This window comes from Solanum stenotomum, chromosome 1 (genome assembly GCF_019186545.1).
Source record: "Solanum stenotomum isolate F172 chromosome 1, ASM1918654v1, whole genome shotgun sequence".
Classification (NCBI taxonomy): Eukaryota; Viridiplantae; Streptophyta; class Magnoliopsida; order Solanales; family Solanaceae; genus Solanum; species Solanum stenotomum.
The window spans coordinates 99265444-99283101 of NC_064282.1; the positions used below are offsets into that span (position 1 = coordinate 99265444).

General features: G+C 35.2%; 2 protein-coding genes and 2 non-coding genes across 5 annotated transcripts; 1 reads left to right on the plus strand and 3 right to left on the minus strand.

The window, feature by feature from the left end:
* Positions 1-4368: 4368 nt before the first annotated feature.
* On the minus strand, positions 4369-4441 carry TRNAA-AGC (transfer RNA alanine (anticodon AGC)). The gene has a single exon. It is a non-coding gene; the product is annotated as a tRNA-Ala (tRNA).
* A 113-nt stretch (positions 4442-4554) lies between these two features.
* Positions 4555-4627, minus strand: TRNAA-AGC (transfer RNA alanine (anticodon AGC)). Its single transcript has one exon. It is a non-coding gene; the product is annotated as a tRNA-Ala (tRNA).
* Positions 4628-5127: 500 nt separating this feature from the next.
* Positions 5128-6792, minus strand: LOC125875801 (21.7 kDa class VI heat shock protein). Its single transcript, XM_049556842.1, has 2 exons — positions 6425-6792; positions 5128-5483 (listed from the first exon to the last, which is right to left on the minus strand). The coding sequence occupies exons 1-2, from the start codon at positions 6735-6737 to the stop codon at positions 5224-5226; spliced, it is 573 nt and encodes a 190-aa protein (XP_049412799.1). The 5' UTR covers positions 6738-6792; the 3' UTR covers positions 5128-5223.
* Positions 6793-8512: 1720 nt separating this feature from the next.
* Positions 8513-14131, plus strand: LOC125853544 (formin-like protein 5). 2 transcript variants are annotated; one of them, XM_049533259.1, is made up of 6 exons: positions 8513-8872; positions 9652-10733; positions 10820-11019; positions 12598-12833; positions 13063-13891; positions 14000-14131. In XM_049533259.1, the coding sequence occupies exons 1-6, from the start codon at positions 8717-8719 to the stop codon at positions 14104-14106; spliced, it is 2610 nt and encodes an 869-aa protein (XP_049389216.1). In that variant the 5' UTR covers positions 8513-8716; the 3' UTR covers positions 14107-14131. The 2 variants fall into 2 exon arrangements, with proteins under 2 accessions (XP_049389216.1, XP_049389215.1); XM_049533258.1 differs by having other exon boundaries at positions 13063-14131.
* Positions 14132-17658: the final 3527 nt, after the last annotated feature.

The following is a 17658-nucleotide window of genomic DNA, read 5'->3' on the forward strand; positions in this document are numbered from 1 at the left end:
ATAATCCAATACTTATCCAAAGATATGATAATTAAGTTGAAAGGATAATATCGTGCTAAAAGCAAGTGAAAAAAGAAGAAGCTTTTGGAGCTTGTTTCCGTTCATAAATTTTTATCAATCGATTTGGATCATCTAGGATCAAAGAAGCTATCATTTATAAATAATTCAGATATAATCAAACACCTAGCTAGTATTTTCAACTTGACATACATTTGAATAATTTTAAAAAAATATATAATGTCTATATATGCTTAGGTAACTTGAGTTAAAAAACAAATGGAATCGATCTTTTGCCTTATCTTGCTTCCTATGCATGTCAAGAATACAATTCTAACCTTTTACCTTTTCCTCCCATTGGATATAAATTATAATATAATGTTTTTCTAGTGCTCTCAATATGCCATTAATGTCATTAAAGATAGCATTGGTAATATATCTTTTCACTTATTGGTGTTTTGTACTAATCCGTATAGTCCTTTTCAACACACCTTTCCTTAATCTTCTTCATTAGCCTAACATATTCATGTGTTATTTTCACAATTAGATAGTCTTTTACTATTAAAAAAAAATTTCAACACTTTGAATTTATGCCTAACGTGTTTAGTTAACATGACAAAATGTGTAAAAGACTGTCATGTACATAGGCTTTTTAATTATTTAAAGTTTTCATCACATATTATTTCTAGTTGTCACCTAAGATTAAAAGAGCACAACCACGAGGGACCTTTTTTCAAAGGTGTGATGTTAACTTCTTGCCTTTTTAGGTGTCACCATTTCATCCACCTTATTATAGTTTTATCTTTTTTTCTTGTTGGGGAGCAGAGGTCAAAATAGTATTTAATTAATTAATTAATTATAGTCTGGAAATTATGTTATTGATAGAGGGGTGGTAAAATTAGCCCAAAATAACATAATCGGCCAAATTTGTTTAAGTTTGATTAGATTATTGACCTGTTTATTTATTAAATTAATCTATTTTAATCCACACAATTAAGCTCATATCTAATCGATGGGGTAATTTGGACTAAATATGTATAGCCTAGATTGGCACACGAGAAATCTTATTATTATTATTTTGATATGTGGTATATATAATCATACTAACAAAAAGAAAAAAGATATAATGTTCATTAATTTTGTATGGTAATTAAAAAACTTAAATATTAAATTATGACTCATATATAACTCAATTATCTTTACTTGATCTATCTCAATCTAAATAACCTTAAGATGAGTTAATGGCTCGCGATTTATTAACTTAGCATATTTTGCCATGTTAAAATTTTGTTCAACCCGTCTGTTTAACAACCCTATTGATGAACTCTCTTCTTTTCATATTCATAAATTTTTCTATGCTTAGCTTGTTACCAAAATGGAGCATTGAGCAATCGTTTGGTATAGTGCGTGGCTAGAGACTAAAATGTCGACTAGGGAGTTAATTAACTAAATAATATATGAAGTGGAAATATATTTTGTTTGTATATAATATAGGCTTATATTAGTTCATTGCTTCTTGAACAGGCAATATTAAATTTATGTAGTTGCCTAATTAGGATAATATCAAATATGGAACTTGAAAGCGTAAAGAATAATACATGCTATTGGGCATTGGCCATGTTCTTTTAACAAAAAAACTCCTGATACTATAACTAATTCTCCATATATTATGGCTTTGGCATATAGTCAGAGGCGGAGTCAATATTAGGAGTATGAGGGTTTTAAGTTTTCTTTCCCTTCGTTATCATTGACTTGTCAATCAGGTTTTTTAGGGGTTCACAAGTTATTACTTAATTTTCTAGTACGGGTCTACGAAAAAGCTACTGGGTTCGTCCGAACTCATGAACGGCCCCACCTAGCTTCGCCCTTGCATATAATATATACGAATCGGGCACCGACTAATTCAGATTCATGTCAAGAAGTTTCATTTTAGGGCTCGATAAAGAGCTTTCTAGCTATCAAAGGTGGTTTCATACATATATGACTCAAATTCGAGATTACTTATTAAAATTGGAGGAATATTATTTATCACTCGACCACAACCTTTGGTGGTGATCATCAAACAAATAGTTGTTATGATACTATAACTACTCCTCCATATATTATGGCTTTTTTGGTAAATATATATGACAGTCCTTTCACGCTAATGTAACAGTACATAATACTGTAGTCTAACATATATTGGCAAGGTTTTGCATGTATGCCATTTTACGATTGCTTGTCAAGTTAAAGGTCGCTTTCAAGTCAAGAAACTAATTTAAAATACATTAAATTAATGAAGTGAGTTTAGAATTGTAAGGTCTCACGCATGTTTAAATCCTAGCAAAGACAAGAAAAAAAGAATAACTATTAGTTGAGAGCATAGACAAAAATTACTACTTTTATTCTCATCTATTTTAGCTCCGTTGGAAGGTGACAAGTACCCATGAAAGCAATTAGTTGAGGTGTGCATAAATTAACTGTGACACTATTGTGTGTTACATTAATTGTGGACTGCCAGCTGCATGCAGTATTATTATTATTTATAGGTTCTTTCTTGTTATCCTTGTAATATCTTTGAAAAATTTATAAGTACTCCCATTTTCCCAAATGTGAATGACTATTTTAATTTGTGAAAATTAAAAAGGAAATTAGAGGACAATTTTTTTTAGATGGCATTGACTCTTGTATTTTTTTTTGGAAAACTATCGTAAATGGATGTAGATATTCTCCGTCATATTTTTGAGACATTGGTGTCTCTGCCGTCCAAAAACTAGAGCATATATACCTTTTATACTAACAGATATACACGTGTCATAATCTTATCCACTGACCTGACATTTATTAAATACGGATCGACGAATAAGATTGTGTCACGTGTCCCTATTTAGTCTTCCGTTAGAGGGAAGGACATATACACTCTAGTTTTTGGATGGTAGGGGCACCAATGGCCCAAAAGTATGACGGAGGGTATCTGCATATCATTTACGATAGTTTGGGGTATTTATCTTTTTTCCTTTTTTTTTAAAGCCAAATGGCAAATAATTGAAGTTACACGTGGCAAATCTTTGATTTGTTAAGTCGGACATGAGTGTGAATTATTTGTTGGAGAATGAGATTGTTGACTTAAAATAATATCTTCTCAACTAATTAATTAACAAGAGAAGAAACTGAATAAGACATAGAAGCAGAACGTCCAAATTAAAGTTGGTGGCCTGCAAGAAATCACTAGATTCAAATCCAAGATGGTAATTTCTTCTTAGTCTTGATGAACTAAAATTAATTGAGATAGACACGAATTAACCGACAAACAACATTATAAAAAAGAAACGTTCACTAAATTATAAGTTATCAATATTCAACACGACTTTTAATTTGATCATAAATAGGCATAGTAAAGTAGTAGTTGTATATACATATCCATTAAACAAGAGCACATCAAAGGACAATATTTGATCAAAAGTTGCTTTAGATCGCAAGTTGAATTTTTTCGAATCTCCTTAATAAAATTTCTGATCGTGTCATTGATTATGTACATATTACACTAATTCAAAGTTATGAAGTTGGCGAGTTTCACAATTTAAGATCGGAAGTAAAATTGTGCATAATTTTGTCACTGATTTTGGATGAGTCATATTTTTATGAGCTAATTTTATTAATTTACGTGTGCATTTTGATAGAACTTTGAAAGTAGTTGAAAATCACTATGTGGCCTTGAATTTTTTGCGACTTGGTACGTTTGGTCGTTGCATTTAAATTCTCAGTTTTACAAATCTTTATGCTTTTTAGTTGTGACTTGACAAGAAACTACCAATTTTATGAGGTTGTTTTTGTCCAACTATTTAAACTTTTGAAAGGAAAATTTTGAAGTTAAGATTTATAAGCTATCCTTTCAGAAAATTAAGGCATAAATAAAGAAAAATTTACGTGAATTGATTAACTAAAGAATGAAATCATTGCTTAATTAACCCCTTTCTTCTCTTCTAGTTTAATCTTTGATCAAGTATTTGCGTTAAAAAGTAACTTCTAATAAAGAAAAAAAGTTGTGAAGTAGATAAGAAAATTTATCAATTTGGGTTCCATTGACATAAGAATGGTCCTATTGAGTTTGTTTCATAACAATAAAAACGTATTCGCATATTAATGAAGTATGGTCAAGTACTAAAACTCTATAAACTACAAACACATGTCATATATTTATTGATTTGATGTAAACATTCGATATAGATAAGTTTTTTATTATTATTATGAACTAAATTGGGTAAGATTTTTCCAATTTTATTGCAAATTTTCATGCTTCATCAACAATATAATAATTATATTAGTATGTCTAAGCATATGAAAAAAAAAACAGGAGTTGATAAACTAAAGTTGGACTAATTAAGAAAAAGATGGAGATGCGGGGTATCGATCCCCGTACCTCTTGCATGCTAAGCGAGCGCTCTACCATCTGAGCTACATCCCCATGTGTGAACAGTGTTTGCAGAGAAAAACTATATCTAAGCATAGGTTGCTGCTGCTCTNTGAAAAAAAAAAACAAGAGTTGATAAACTAAAGTTGGACAAATTAAGAAAAAGATGGAGATGCGGGGTATCGATCCCCGTACCTCTCGCATGCTAAGCGAGCGCTCTACCATCTGAGCTACATCCCCATGTGTGAACAGTGTTTGCAGAGAAAAACTATATCTAAGCATAGGTTGCTGCTGCTCTTTTGAGTAGGGAACTTTCCCGCAACTCCTTATTACTATTTCGCTTTTTATAAACATAATAATGTCAAGATCCATTACTTCATAGGGTAGGAGAAGATATTTCAAAGCATTTTATCAAAGAATCGAAGTAGAATTAGGTTTCGAATTCCCTCCTATCTTCACATTCTTTTTCCTTTAATACGAGTGAATAAATACATACTAGAATTTGAATACTCTTTTATCATGCATGTGAATTACTTAATCGATTACCTAATTTTACTAGTCTCATAGCCAACTCTTTCGTCCTACCAATTACCTACATTAACAAAATATCCGTAAGAAGAATGTTCTTGACACTCCTTAAACTATAAGAATTTTCGTAAAACTAATTAATATATATCTTCCCAAATGATACATTATATTTTAACTATTTAGTTTCTTTTGTTGATCATGATGTAGATACTCTCTATATAATCCTCCAAATTATCAATTACATTTTATACATCTCTGTTAGAAAAGCTAGAAATAATTTTTATTTGCCCCTTTTTAATTTGGTTCCCTCAAGGTACATCACAAATATTTGGAGGGATCTTTGGAATTTTGACTTCTAAGAATTTGTGATCACCATTACTCATTAGTGCCTCTGTTTTCTTCCAGTCTGCATTTTCAGGCAGCTCAATCCTCCGAACACACCCGTGTTCCCACCAGTTCCCTGCTCTCCAGTCCTTCGTCCCTGTCTCTACTTTCAGCCTCAATTGGGCACTTACCTCTAAAACTTTTCCATCCTCAACGGAGACACAAATGATACCTTTACCAACACCTGTTGCAACAGATGTCAATAGTGTTAATCGATTTAGTATTGCAAATCAGGGGCAGAGCTATAAGAAGTCTTACAATAAGAGTATATACATTTTGACATTTTTTTCATATGTACACAATACTTTTAGTTGAGAGCAATGAGTTCAGTTGAATACGTTAAATCCATCATAGATACGCCTCTAGAATGGGAACTTGAACCAATCCTACATGAAGCTCTACCCCTGCTTATGGCCCGCCAAGAGAACAACAACATGTTGCAGCTCCGCGAGACATTAGTCAATGGAGTTGTAGGTATATTTCCTTGTAGGCCGTTGAATTGTTCACGAGGGCAATTCAACAGCCTACATGGTCTAGTGTATAGGGTACTAACTACTAGAAGCATCCTACATGAAGCTCTACCCCTGCTTATGGCCCGCCAAGAGAACTACAACATGTTGCAGCTCCGCGAGACATTAGCCAATGGAGTTGTAGGTATATTTCCTTGAATGGAAACTTGAACCAATCCTACATGAAGCTCTACCCCTGCTTATTGCCCGCCAAGAGAACTACAACATGTTGCAGCTCCGCGGGACATTAGCCAATGGAGTTGTAGGTATATTTCCTTGTAGGCCGTTGAATTGTTCACGAGAGCAATTCAACAGCCTACATGGTCTAGTGTGTAGGGTACTAACTACTAGAAGCATCCTATATGTAGTTCTACTTATATTAATATCGAACTTTTCAAAAATATTGTTAGATGCATGTTGGATCTTTCAAAAATACAACATTTTTACTATCAATATATTTTCAAATTAAATCCTACAATACTATAGTTCCACTAAATGACATTCAAGTAAAATAAAAAACCTAGAATTCAGAATCCATAAAATTCAAATCTTGAATCAGCGTTTATATAAAACAATATAAAATTCAGGTAAATTAAATAAATCTCTCTTTGCTCACCTGGAATTTCTGCTTTCAACACATAATCTGTCTCAGTTTGAATCCAATCAACTTTGTACTGATTATTATTGGAACTTTTTGCATTGGATAATAACACATCTGAATCAAATTCCCAAAGTGGAAATGCATCAGAAGGATCAAAAAATTTGCCAAACAATAGTGGACTAAAAAGTGAACCTTCACACAAAGCCTTATGTGTTATAAAATTCCCTTTGTTCATGAATTTCACAAACACATCTTCTTTTAATGGAACACACCATTTTTTTGGATTTGGTTCTTCAAATTGAACTTCAAGTTGTTTGTAACTAGTCATTGAATTAAATTTCAAGGATGAAAAAATCGAAAATAGGAAATTTGAATAATGGTGGATGAGAATTTGTGACTTGAATTTCTCTAATACTAATTCTAGTGGTACAAATAATCAAAGAAGAGAACAAATTCTTATGGAATATTTGAAAAAATGTTCTGTAAAGATAAGAGAATATATTTCTTTTCTAGATTTTTTTCTCTTTTATATACAAAAAAAAAAAAAGTATGAGAAAATTACTTGTGGAACACCACAATAAATCAACGGTTGTCGTTGAATTGAGACGCAGGTCGGTGTCAGGTAGGACTGGAGGGGGGTTTGGAGCTGAAAATTATACCGTTGAACTCCTTTGGGCTTCTTCCTCATTTTACCGCAACCAACTACTTCATATTTTAAATTTCTTAGTGAAAATTCTGACTCAACCACTTGAGATAACCAACTGTTTGTCATACAAGGCTTCGTTTGATTCAAAATAAGTTTATCTTAGAATTATAACCTCACATTCTATATGAAATAGGTAATTTCATATATTATTTTGATATAAATGTAATTCTAGTAATGAAGAGAAGTGTGAAAGGAATACTTAAAAGTGCATTATCTGCTGATGATGATGATGATTAGTGTCACCAATTTTTTCTTTCTACTTTTTTGTTTTATATTTCTTCATTTGTGGAATTAAATTAGCTTTTACCAAATGGCATTATTTCTGCATATCCACTAAAGGCAAAAAAATAAGCAGATGGAATCTGTCAGATTCATATTGAAAAAATTCATGGCCATAGCAGGTTGGAATCCAGTACTCCTTTTGAATAGTGAAAACAAAAAGGCACTTTTATAAATTACTCTCAATTTTCAAATTAGTTAACCTCATGTAACAACACAATTCTCTTAAACCTTAATGATAATATTGTTCGCTTTGTGCCTATGCCGATACGATTTTAACACACGTCAATAAGGTTGAAGGCTTCTTTTCTTATATTTATCATCATCTCTCATGTATTTTGTCGACATGAGATTTAGCCAAGTTGTTACTTACACACTTAAAAACCTATGTATATATTATTCTGGCGAGATATATAAACATGTTCTTAACTTAGAGATTTTAGTTAATATTTCTATCCTTCAATTTTGAGTCTGTATAATAAAATTAAAATTGAATAAGTGAACATATATATCCTACATGACATAATACATATAAGACGTCACATAGGATAGGATGCAAATTACCGTATATAACACCATATAAAATAAAAAATGAACCACCCCTGAGATGCCATGCATGCATCTCTTCAGCGCCATTTTCGGTTTCTATTGTATGGGAAATTCAAAGAAATGGATTAAACAAAATTATGTAGAATTACAGAGAGCAACAAAAATGCCATAAACGATTGGTAGATTTTGCTAGCTATCCATATACACACAGCAAAAACAAATTCACTTTCTGCTCAAAGATTTATTTCGGGTCAATTTCATGCCCCTCCTTGACCCGCACTCAATCCTTATATGATTATTTGTATTTGAGCATTTTTTTGCTCGATCTCGTTGCATACAAAAACCCCAACTGAAAAAGAATTTATATAATTTTTTAAAAATTTTTTTCTGGGTGCGGGGCCTAGGTTTTGATTTTTGAATGACATTGTAGATTGTGATTCATTGATTTTACAATTTTGGGAGGTGGGTTTGATTTGTCGAGTTTTTGATTCGATTATTGCCGAAGAAGAGTTTTTTTTTTTTTTTTTTTTGGATTTATGGTGTTTGATGTCACTGTAATTAAGTTTTTTTGCATGAAATTTGGACGTGGGTTTCAAAGATTTGTTGTTAGTAAGGCATTTGGAAGTGGAAATATTGTTTTTTTTTGAAGACCCATTTAGAGTTGGGAGGTTAAATGCAGAAAAAAATTTGATCTTTTTGTGTGCCCTTTGTGGATTTGAGGCATAAAGGGGTTTGTGGGGTTTATCTAATGAAAAACATTTTCTACTTCTTTGATGCTGATTCAAGGGCAAATGGGTGTGAGAGGAGTAGTAGTTCATTTCTTTGTGTTCTTCTTTATGCTTTTGGTAGCAGTACTTGGAAGCAAGAAGGACTCAGATAATCATTTACTTGACAATCTCATCAACTCTCCTGAGATTAACAGGGACATGGTACCACACTTTTCTATTGTCTTTTTCAAAATGTTTGTTTGAAGAATTTTGAGTTACTTAATTGAACATTACTTGTGCCTTTGACTTCGACGAATATGTAGTTGTAGGGGTTTGTGATAAAGGGGGAGTATATGTTTCTTAATCGCCATATTTAGTTTCTTTTGTTGTGGAATGATTATATGCTGTTGTGGAGTTGGTGTCGATTAATCAGAGACAACAACTCTTTGCTTGTGCTAGAATAGAGGGGGTGCATGTGCATCCGCTAACTTCCGAAAAAATCATATGTATATATGTATATCTATTTTGAAAAAACTGGTAGAAATTAGGATATAGTTAACAGTGCACCCATGTAAAGCATAGAAGTGCCCTTGTGCTACTGGAACAAGCTAGAGATACCACCCTTGACGGCCTTGAGTTTGCATTGTAGATTGGGCCTGAATATTTACGCACTAATTGATATCTTCAATACCAAAGCAGAAACACTTCATGACAAGTGCCATAACGAAAAATAATTCATCTCCACCCTATGATTTATAATTGAGAAAGAGAACCCCAAGTAAAGCCTTTAAAGATGAAGTCAAAATCAATCAGGCTGAACAGTTCCATATCACTCTAGCCTTTTCAATTGCGTTTTTTCACGGCTTTGCTTTCTTAAAAAAAAGAAGCTCCACCTATGACTCTCCTGGAATTAATTATTGTGAGATGTTAATACTGATTTGATTTGAACATGTTTGAGAATGAGCATTCATGAGAAAGTTTGATAAAATCTTCTCTTGCAGGTTGAGCTATTGTGGTTGAACTGTAGGATAGAGTTAACACGTCCTAATGAAGCTGTTGAAGATCTCAAGTATTATGTCACGGAGGAAGTTTTAACTGTGAGAGACGAAGTCCTTCATAAAAGTATCTCAGAAAAACATAAGCACATCGGTGACTTACATCCGCTGGTTAAGCAAGCTCTTCTAGGTTGTTTGAGGGAAAATAATCTCTTGTTTCTTATATGTGGAGAGGAGAAGGGCTCGTCAAACTGGTATGCCAGGTGTGTAGAGTTTCTCTCCTCCTGGCACGGAGCTCCTAAACGACGCATATTGAAAGCAGCACCTAATCCTCCTCCTGCCCCTCCTAAGTCAAAGCCAGCTAAATCACGAGACGACAAAAACTCAAAAAAGAAATCCGCAGCTAAAGACAGTAAGAAAACAAACACGGTTGGAGTTCCTATTATAGCCACTGCTGCCGCCATATCCGTTCTCATAGCACTTCTATGCATATGCTGTTGTTGTAAGTGCTGTAGGAGATCCAAAAAGGGGTTGAATGACGAGAGACCTCTTCTTAGCATAAGCTCGAGTGACTATTCATCACATAAGTCATCTGCTTTAGGATCTTCATTCAATAATGCTGGAAATCATTCATTCAATAACAATCCCAATGATGATTCTAAAATTGAGATTCGAAGGACGGGACCAGCTGGAATGCCTCCACTGAAACCTCCCCCTGGTAGGGCGGTTCATTCTGAAGCTCCTGCCCCACCTGCACCTCCGCCTCCTGCAAAGCCAACAACTCCTGCACCTGCTGCACCACCTCCACCACCAGGAAAACCTTCGTCTGTTGGCCCAAGTCCTCCTAAAACTGGACCTCCTCCACCACCACCTATGAAGCCTGGTCCTCGAGCACCACCTCGGCCACCTTCCATGGGCTTGAAGCCACCTCGAATTTCACCTCTTGGACCAAATGCATCCACAAGTGCTTCAACTGAGGAAGAAGATTCCGATCCCAAAACTAAGCTTAAGCCTTTCTTCTGGGATAAGGTTCAAGCCAACACTGACCAATCAATGGTTTGGCATCATGTCAAGGCAGGATCTTTCCAGTAAGTCCATCATTTCTTGCTTTATGCAGCTTTAAATCATTTTAATTTAGGAAGGAGTTCAATTGACAGTGAATATCCTTTAACAGGTTTGATGAAGAGCAGATAGAGACTCTATTTGGATTTGCCTCTGCTGAAAAAAAGAAGAATGGGTCAAAGAAGGACTCCTCCCAAGATCCTTCCAATCTATATATTCAAATCATTGACCAGAAGAAGGCGCAAAATTTATCTATTCTTCTTAAAGCCTTAAACGTGACAACTGAAGAAGTTTGTGATGCACTGAAAGAAGGTGATCATCTGTTCCTTCTTTCACTCTCAGTGTTTAAATGTCAAAGAACTGCTAAAAAGAATGTCTTCTTTAGCACTATATTGAATAAAAGAACTGAATGATTATCTAGAGGCTTCTATGATCTTTCGCAATGATTAACATATAAATAATGTTTGCATGGATTTGCTTCAGCACTCGCACTTTAACAGAAGGAGAAAAAAAATCTGTGGAAGATTGAATAAAAAATAAATTAAAAAAGAAGTGGAGGAAGAGGAGTTGCGAAAGACTCATCTGCACATTCACCTGTCAAGTGTTTTTAAGTTATTGAGCAATATTTCTGTTTTTGTTCTTGCTGGTTATCTTGTTATTCATGGAAAGAATTGTGCTTTACTGATTGTAGATTTTCCATCTCCTTCCTGCCAATCATTGAAAATTTTTGAATGTCCAAAAAGATTTAGTTGTAGCTGTACTCTATGCTTCTGTGGTGAACTATTTACATGTCTTCATTCCACGAGCCAATCTTAGCTCTCAGCAGTAGGTGCAGGCACAACCAGGTATATAGACTGCACCCACTCTGAGCCTATTGAGGGTAAATCTTGTATCGACCTCTGCTTCATTGTTGATCTTTAAAGATTTACTTGCTTTTGTATTCTATTTGTCCATTCTAAAATTGATCTTGGAAGTTGTTGTTCCAAATGCCTAATTATAGTACATTATGCTTCCTTATTACATAAGTTTCTGCTCTGTTATACTGCCTCTTAAACTAGAATGTCTTAATTCACTACTGCAGAGATAGCTTGAAAATATTCTAAATGGGATCATCACATTAATAATTGATATGAAAGTGTATCCAAATGTGAAATTGAAATAGTTGAAACAGTTTCTCATTAGTAGTTAAGAATGTAACTAGTGTTAGTTTATTAGATCGTATCATCGAGGAGGAAACTTTCTCAAACGTAGGTAAGTTATTTGTGAAGGGAGGAGTTCTAGTATTGATCGATGTTGGTCGAGTTTGGCTTCTTTCTTTTTTTCCCCACATAAGTGCTCTTTGCTTTATTAACTCAGCTAGAAGTGTGATATTGCCTTTTCACCTGAAGTCTATGAAATGCTCGACTTCTGATGACTCCCTTCGGAAGTAAAGTTATGAAATGCATTCAAGTGAAACTATATCTAGACTGATGTATTTGTGCATTTTATCTAGTTAGAGGCCTGGTGTTTGTTTATGTGAGTAATTATCCTTGAGACACCCTTTAACCTCTCTCTGCACGTACAGGTTCTTTAGGAGCAGCTTCACTACTGCAGTGTGCAGTATTTATCTGCAATATCACATTTTTCTTGAGACTTTTGCTGAGAACCTTACCTTGCGATGTTTACATATTCTAAATTTGATGTCAGAATAAATAAGAAGTAGCAGTTTCGCTTAGGGTAACCTGATCACAATGATAATACTGTCAACATACGGTTGCTATTTGTCGTCAATTGGTAAAGCGTTGATTTACTTGTATGTTAATTAGAGTAATATTTCTTGGAAATGGAATGTCGTGTGTTCTTAGTCTTTTGCAGCTACCAAAGCGTGACTAGTGGTTTAAATTTACTCAGGAAATGAGCTTCCAGCTGAACTCATTCAAACTTTGATAAAGATGGCACCAACTGCTGAGGAAGAACTGAAGCTGAGGATCTACAATGGGGAACTTTCTCGGCTTGGGCAGGCAGAGAGGTTCCTGAAAGCTTTGGTTGAGGTTCCATTTGCATTCAAAAGGCTAGAGACATTGCTTTTCATGTGCACTCTTCAGGATGAGGCGTCACTGATCAAAGAATCATTTGCCACCTTGGAGGTGAGATTGTTTTCTTGATAACCATACACTTGGGTTGTAAAGAGTGAAAATCTCCAAACTTGTTTGTGGTTTTCATATTGGAAGAAATGCTCTGAAATATTCTGGAATTTGTGCTTCCAATATTAATCTAAGTGGACTTCATGCATGAGCACTAGGCAGAAGCTTCTATCTTTTCGGCATCCAAATTCCTTTGTCATTGGTGTTTCATGCATGCTCTTTTGTTGTCCAGGCTGCTAGCGTAGAACTCCGGAATAGCAGACTGTTTCTCAAGCTCCTTGAGGCTGTTTTAAAAACTGGCAATCGGATGAATGATGGAACGTTTCGTGGTGGTGCACAAGCATTTAAGCTTGACACGCTTCTGAAATTATCAGATGTAAAAGGAATAGACGGGAAAACTACATTGTTGCATTTTGTTGTTCAGGAGATAATCCGCTCAGAAGGTATACGAGCTGCTCGTGCTGCCAGGGATCAACGGAGCTTGTCTAGCATCAAGTCTGATGATCTACTCGAGGATTTGCCTCAGGATCAAGAAGATCAGTATCGAAATACCGGTTTACAAGTTGTCTCCGGTTTGAGTAGTGATCTTGGAAATGTGAAAAAAGCTGCAATTCTGGACGCAGATAACTTAACAGGCATAGTGTCCAAACTTGGCCATGCACTTATAAAAGCACGCGAGTTCCTGAATTCAGAGATGAAGAATATGGATGACGAAGATGGGTTTCACCAGACCATGAAGAACTTTGTGCAGAATGCTGAGGGTGATGTCATGTCATTACTTGAGGAAGAAAAGCGAATAATGGCTCTGGTTAAGAGCACAGGTGATTATTTCCACGGAAATGCTAAGAGGGATGAAGGTTTGCGATTATTTGTGATTGTTAGAGATTTTCTAGTTATTTTGGATAAGGTATGCAGAGAGGTAAAGAATGCTCCAAGAAAGATAAATAGCACACCAAGGAGAGAAAATGTAACTCTTACAACTTCAGAATCCACCCTTTCACAGCTGCCTGATCAATCTGTCCCTTCACCACGACCTGATCAATCCATCCCTTCAGCACGACCTGATCAATCCGTCCCTTCAGCTCGACCCGATCAAGCCATCCTTTCAGCACGACCCGATCAAGCCATCCCTTCAGCACGACCCGATAAAGCTATCTCTTTAGCACGACCCGATCATGCCATCCCTTCAGCACGACCCGATCAGCGTCAGAAGCTTTTCCCGGCTATTGCAGACAGGCGAATTGATGATTTTAGTTCAGACGAAGACAGTCCTTAAATACATTTTTCTCACCAAGTACAAGGTACCTAGCTCTTATTTGTTTGTTTTCCTTTTGCTTCCTTCTAGGATGTTGAGGTTACGATATTTGCCACCTAGAGTAACTTATTTAGTTCTTTGTTTTCATGTTATGTTTTGCTTAGACCATCTCCAACCCCACCAACTATGCCTCAATCCCAAGCAAGTTGGGGTCAGGTATATGGATCCTTACTGTCCATGTCGCTCCATTTATGCAGTTGATAACTGCTTAGGGGTCCTAGTGAACGAAGAAAATGGGATAAAATATTCTTTCATTTTAGAACCCAGATATGGTAGAACCCGGAAGAGATTGACTCGTTGCTTGGCAGGCTAACTTGAGCGGAGCAAAGACCTGACAAACGCTACGGTTTCAGAGATGATCTGCTACATGGTTCTGCATCAATGTGTTCCTTCTTGCAGCTCCACTTGTACTTAAAAAGTAGTAGCTAGGATCATTCTTTTTGTTCTTGTAATTATTTTTTGTCCATTTTGCTGATAATTCTTTGTTCGAATGGAAGTAGCCCTGTGCATTATTTATTCGCGGTGTTAACAAGAAAGAAAACTTAGATAGTTTGTTGCGTCACAGAAAATTGTTTGAATTCGTCTTTTAAAACGTTCCCCAAATTATTCCTACCCACTTTTCTCGTAAGCTCACTATATAAATATGATCGGGCATGGATTTGTTGGAAAACTATATGAAGCATACCAGAATTATACTACTTACATGAATAATAGATAACCAATAACGTTTGTGTTAGAACACATATAATCATATGCTAAAACACATAAACTTGCTGAAATTTAATTCAAGAATTACCTCTTGAAGCGTGAGCAGATATTTTCAAGCGAATCCACACGTTAGATAGACCTTCGAACGAATCCACAAGATAGACAACAACTTTGCAGTCTTCTTGATCCCAAGTTCACATTCGAACTCTCTCAATACTTGAGTGGGTAATTTCATTTTTAGGTAAATAAATTAAAATTGGATGAATGCTAGGATGATGCCACATGTCCCTCCGTTTTGGTTGAGGTATACACAACCTAAAAAATTGACGGCAAGGGTATATACATGCATAAAGTAAAATGAAGGGTATACACATACCATTTATGATAGTTCGGCGATATATTTGTCCTTTTTCCCAAGAATCATCATATTATTCATATTCCAGTTCTTGAATCATTTACAGAATTTGAAAATAAAACTTGAAGATATCCCAATTTCTACAAGCCCCTAATCAATCGATACAAGCCTATTTATTGAATCACCAGTCTTAGAAAGTAACATGAGAATAAATGCTGTTAATCTTGGATCCCAAAATAGTGCAATTTCATCACCAACATCTAATCCCCTATCATTGAACAATTCCACAATGCGTTAGAGAATAGACATTATTAGGCAGCTTCCTAAAACTAACAGTTTCACCTTCATACTTCTTAGGGTAGTTCGTCCCCATTATATTCAACACACGAACATGCTCCACGTACCCGTTCACCAAACTTTTGGCCTTGTTCAACTTCCAATATGGAAGAATGTACTCAGACGTCTCGAAAGATGAAATCCCCAGTTTTCCTTGAACGATATTTTCAGGGGTAGTGTATTTCCTGATGTGCCTTAACGTTACTCAGATCAAATATCATGGCAGGGCCTGTCTCTATTAGCTCTTGAGTCATTACCCCTGGTGTGTTAGAGAATGTCTTCTTCCTACAAACCTTATAAATTAATTTGAATATGAACTTTGAAATAATAGGGTTCCAACATTGCCCAATTTCATCACCAACACCCAATCCGCGATCATTGATCAATGTCATGGTAAAACTTCCATCTTCATACCTATAAGTCCTGTCATTCTGCTCTGTTACATCCCACAAGCCAACACGCACCATGCTCCCGTCCACCAAACTTCTTGCCAGCTCTAACTTCCAGTATGGAAGAATGCAGTCAAACGTCGCGAAAAATGGAATCCGCAGCTCTCCAAAAGTGAGATCTTGACTGGTAATCTTTTTAGTCGTGTGCCTCATGTTATTCGAATGGAATGTCCAGGCAGGGCCTGTCTCTATTAGCTCTCGAGTCACTACCGATGGTGTGTTGTTAACTTTGTAAGAGAATGTCTTCTTCATACAAACCTTAGAAGTAATTTGAACATAAACCGTTTGAAACCTAGGATCCCAATATAGCCCAATTTCATCACCAACACCCAAATCGTAAACGTTGAACAATCTCAGGACCCATAGAGAATAGTCATCATGATTAGGCAGCTTCCAAAAAATAAAACCTGCATATTCATTCGTTACATCCCACATAGAAACACCCGTATACACAGCGCCGTTCACGAATTGTTTGGCATTGTCCAAGTTCCAGTATGGAAGAATGTAGTCAAATGTCTCGGAAAATGAAATCACCAGATTTCCTTGATGGAGAACTTGAGGGGTAATGATTTTTTTGATCTTCCATGGGTTATTCGGATCGAATATGAGGGGAGGGCCTATCTCTATTAGCTCTATTACTTCTTCTTCTTCAGAATTTGATCGTATGGAATTGAAAAAGATTTGCTTCTTCCTCCAAATGGGATATGCCATTTGACGATCAAGAATTGGAAATTCGGGAGAGTATTTTAGCGGGAAACAGAGACAAATATATCTTTTTCTTCTGGAAACTCATTTCTCAACTTTAGGTGTATACTGCCTATTTATATATCAAAATGACATGTGTATTAGCAACAAAGTATATATTTATTTTGGTGCACAATTATTTATCTCATCTATTATGCTGAATTAAGCTAATAGATTGCCATCTATGAAAAACTTACATAAAAAATAAATTTATTTGAATCTCGAAATTCAAGAAGTATCATATAAAGTGGGACGAATGGAGTATTTATTTTGGTGGATAACACACACCAGATAACTTTAGGTGTATACTGACACAAAGTCGAAGAAAAAATCTATAACTTTTCAATATGAAGGGGTCTTTTATTTCTCTTATAACACATGTAACCTTCCAACTTTTTATTTCACTCATTATTCTACCTCTTTATTCTTGTAACTTATGTAACATCTAAGTCATTTACCTACCCAATTAACTACCTCATTATCTTTCTATTTATTGTAAGGAATAATTTATCACCTATGAATAATGTTTGAATTCAGGATTGATTCTCCCACCTCCTTGCTTTTATGAACTTCATATCCTGGTGTAATGAACTTGACAGTGGCATATCCTGTAGGAAGAAGAGGAGGAAGAAGAACTTTTGTATTAATTATTAAAGTGTAGAAAATTTACCGAAGGTAACACAATTGGCCTTCAACGATTAAACAGACTCGTAAAACATCAAGCAATAACTAAACTATCCAACTATATGACGAGTTTAAAATAAGTAGCTCTGAACTAAGGTTCTAATTCGAAGGGTTGCTCTCGCGTTGCATATATAGACCACTTTGTTTGCTATGTCTTCTCAATAGTTAGTTTTCTTCTTGAATATCATTTTCATTCTTTTAATTTACAAACAGTGAGTGAACTCTTCTAGAAGCATT

Bases quoted from the DNA above. Each gene is read 5' to 3' on its own strand.
- LOC125875801 (XM_049556842.1), bottom strand. From the start codon at position 6,737: ATGACTAGTTACAAACAACTTGAAGTTCAATTTGAAGAACCAAATCCA. The intron at 5,484-6,424 runs GTGAGCAAAGAG...CTGTTGCAACAG, and splicing joins GTTGAAAGCAGAAATTCCAG to GTGTTGGTAAAGGTATCATT.
- LOC125853544 (XM_049533258.1), top strand. From the start codon at position 8,717: ATGCTGATTCAAGGGCAAATGGGTGTGAGAGGAGTAGTAGTTCATTTC. The intron at 8,873-9,651 runs GTACCACACTTT...CTTCTCTTGCAG, and splicing joins CTGAGATTAACAGGGACATG to GTTGAGCTATTGTGGTTGAA. The intron at 11,020-12,597 runs GTGATCATCTGT...AAATTTACTCAG, and splicing joins TTGTGATGCACTGAAAGAAG to GAAATGAGCTTCCAGCTGAA.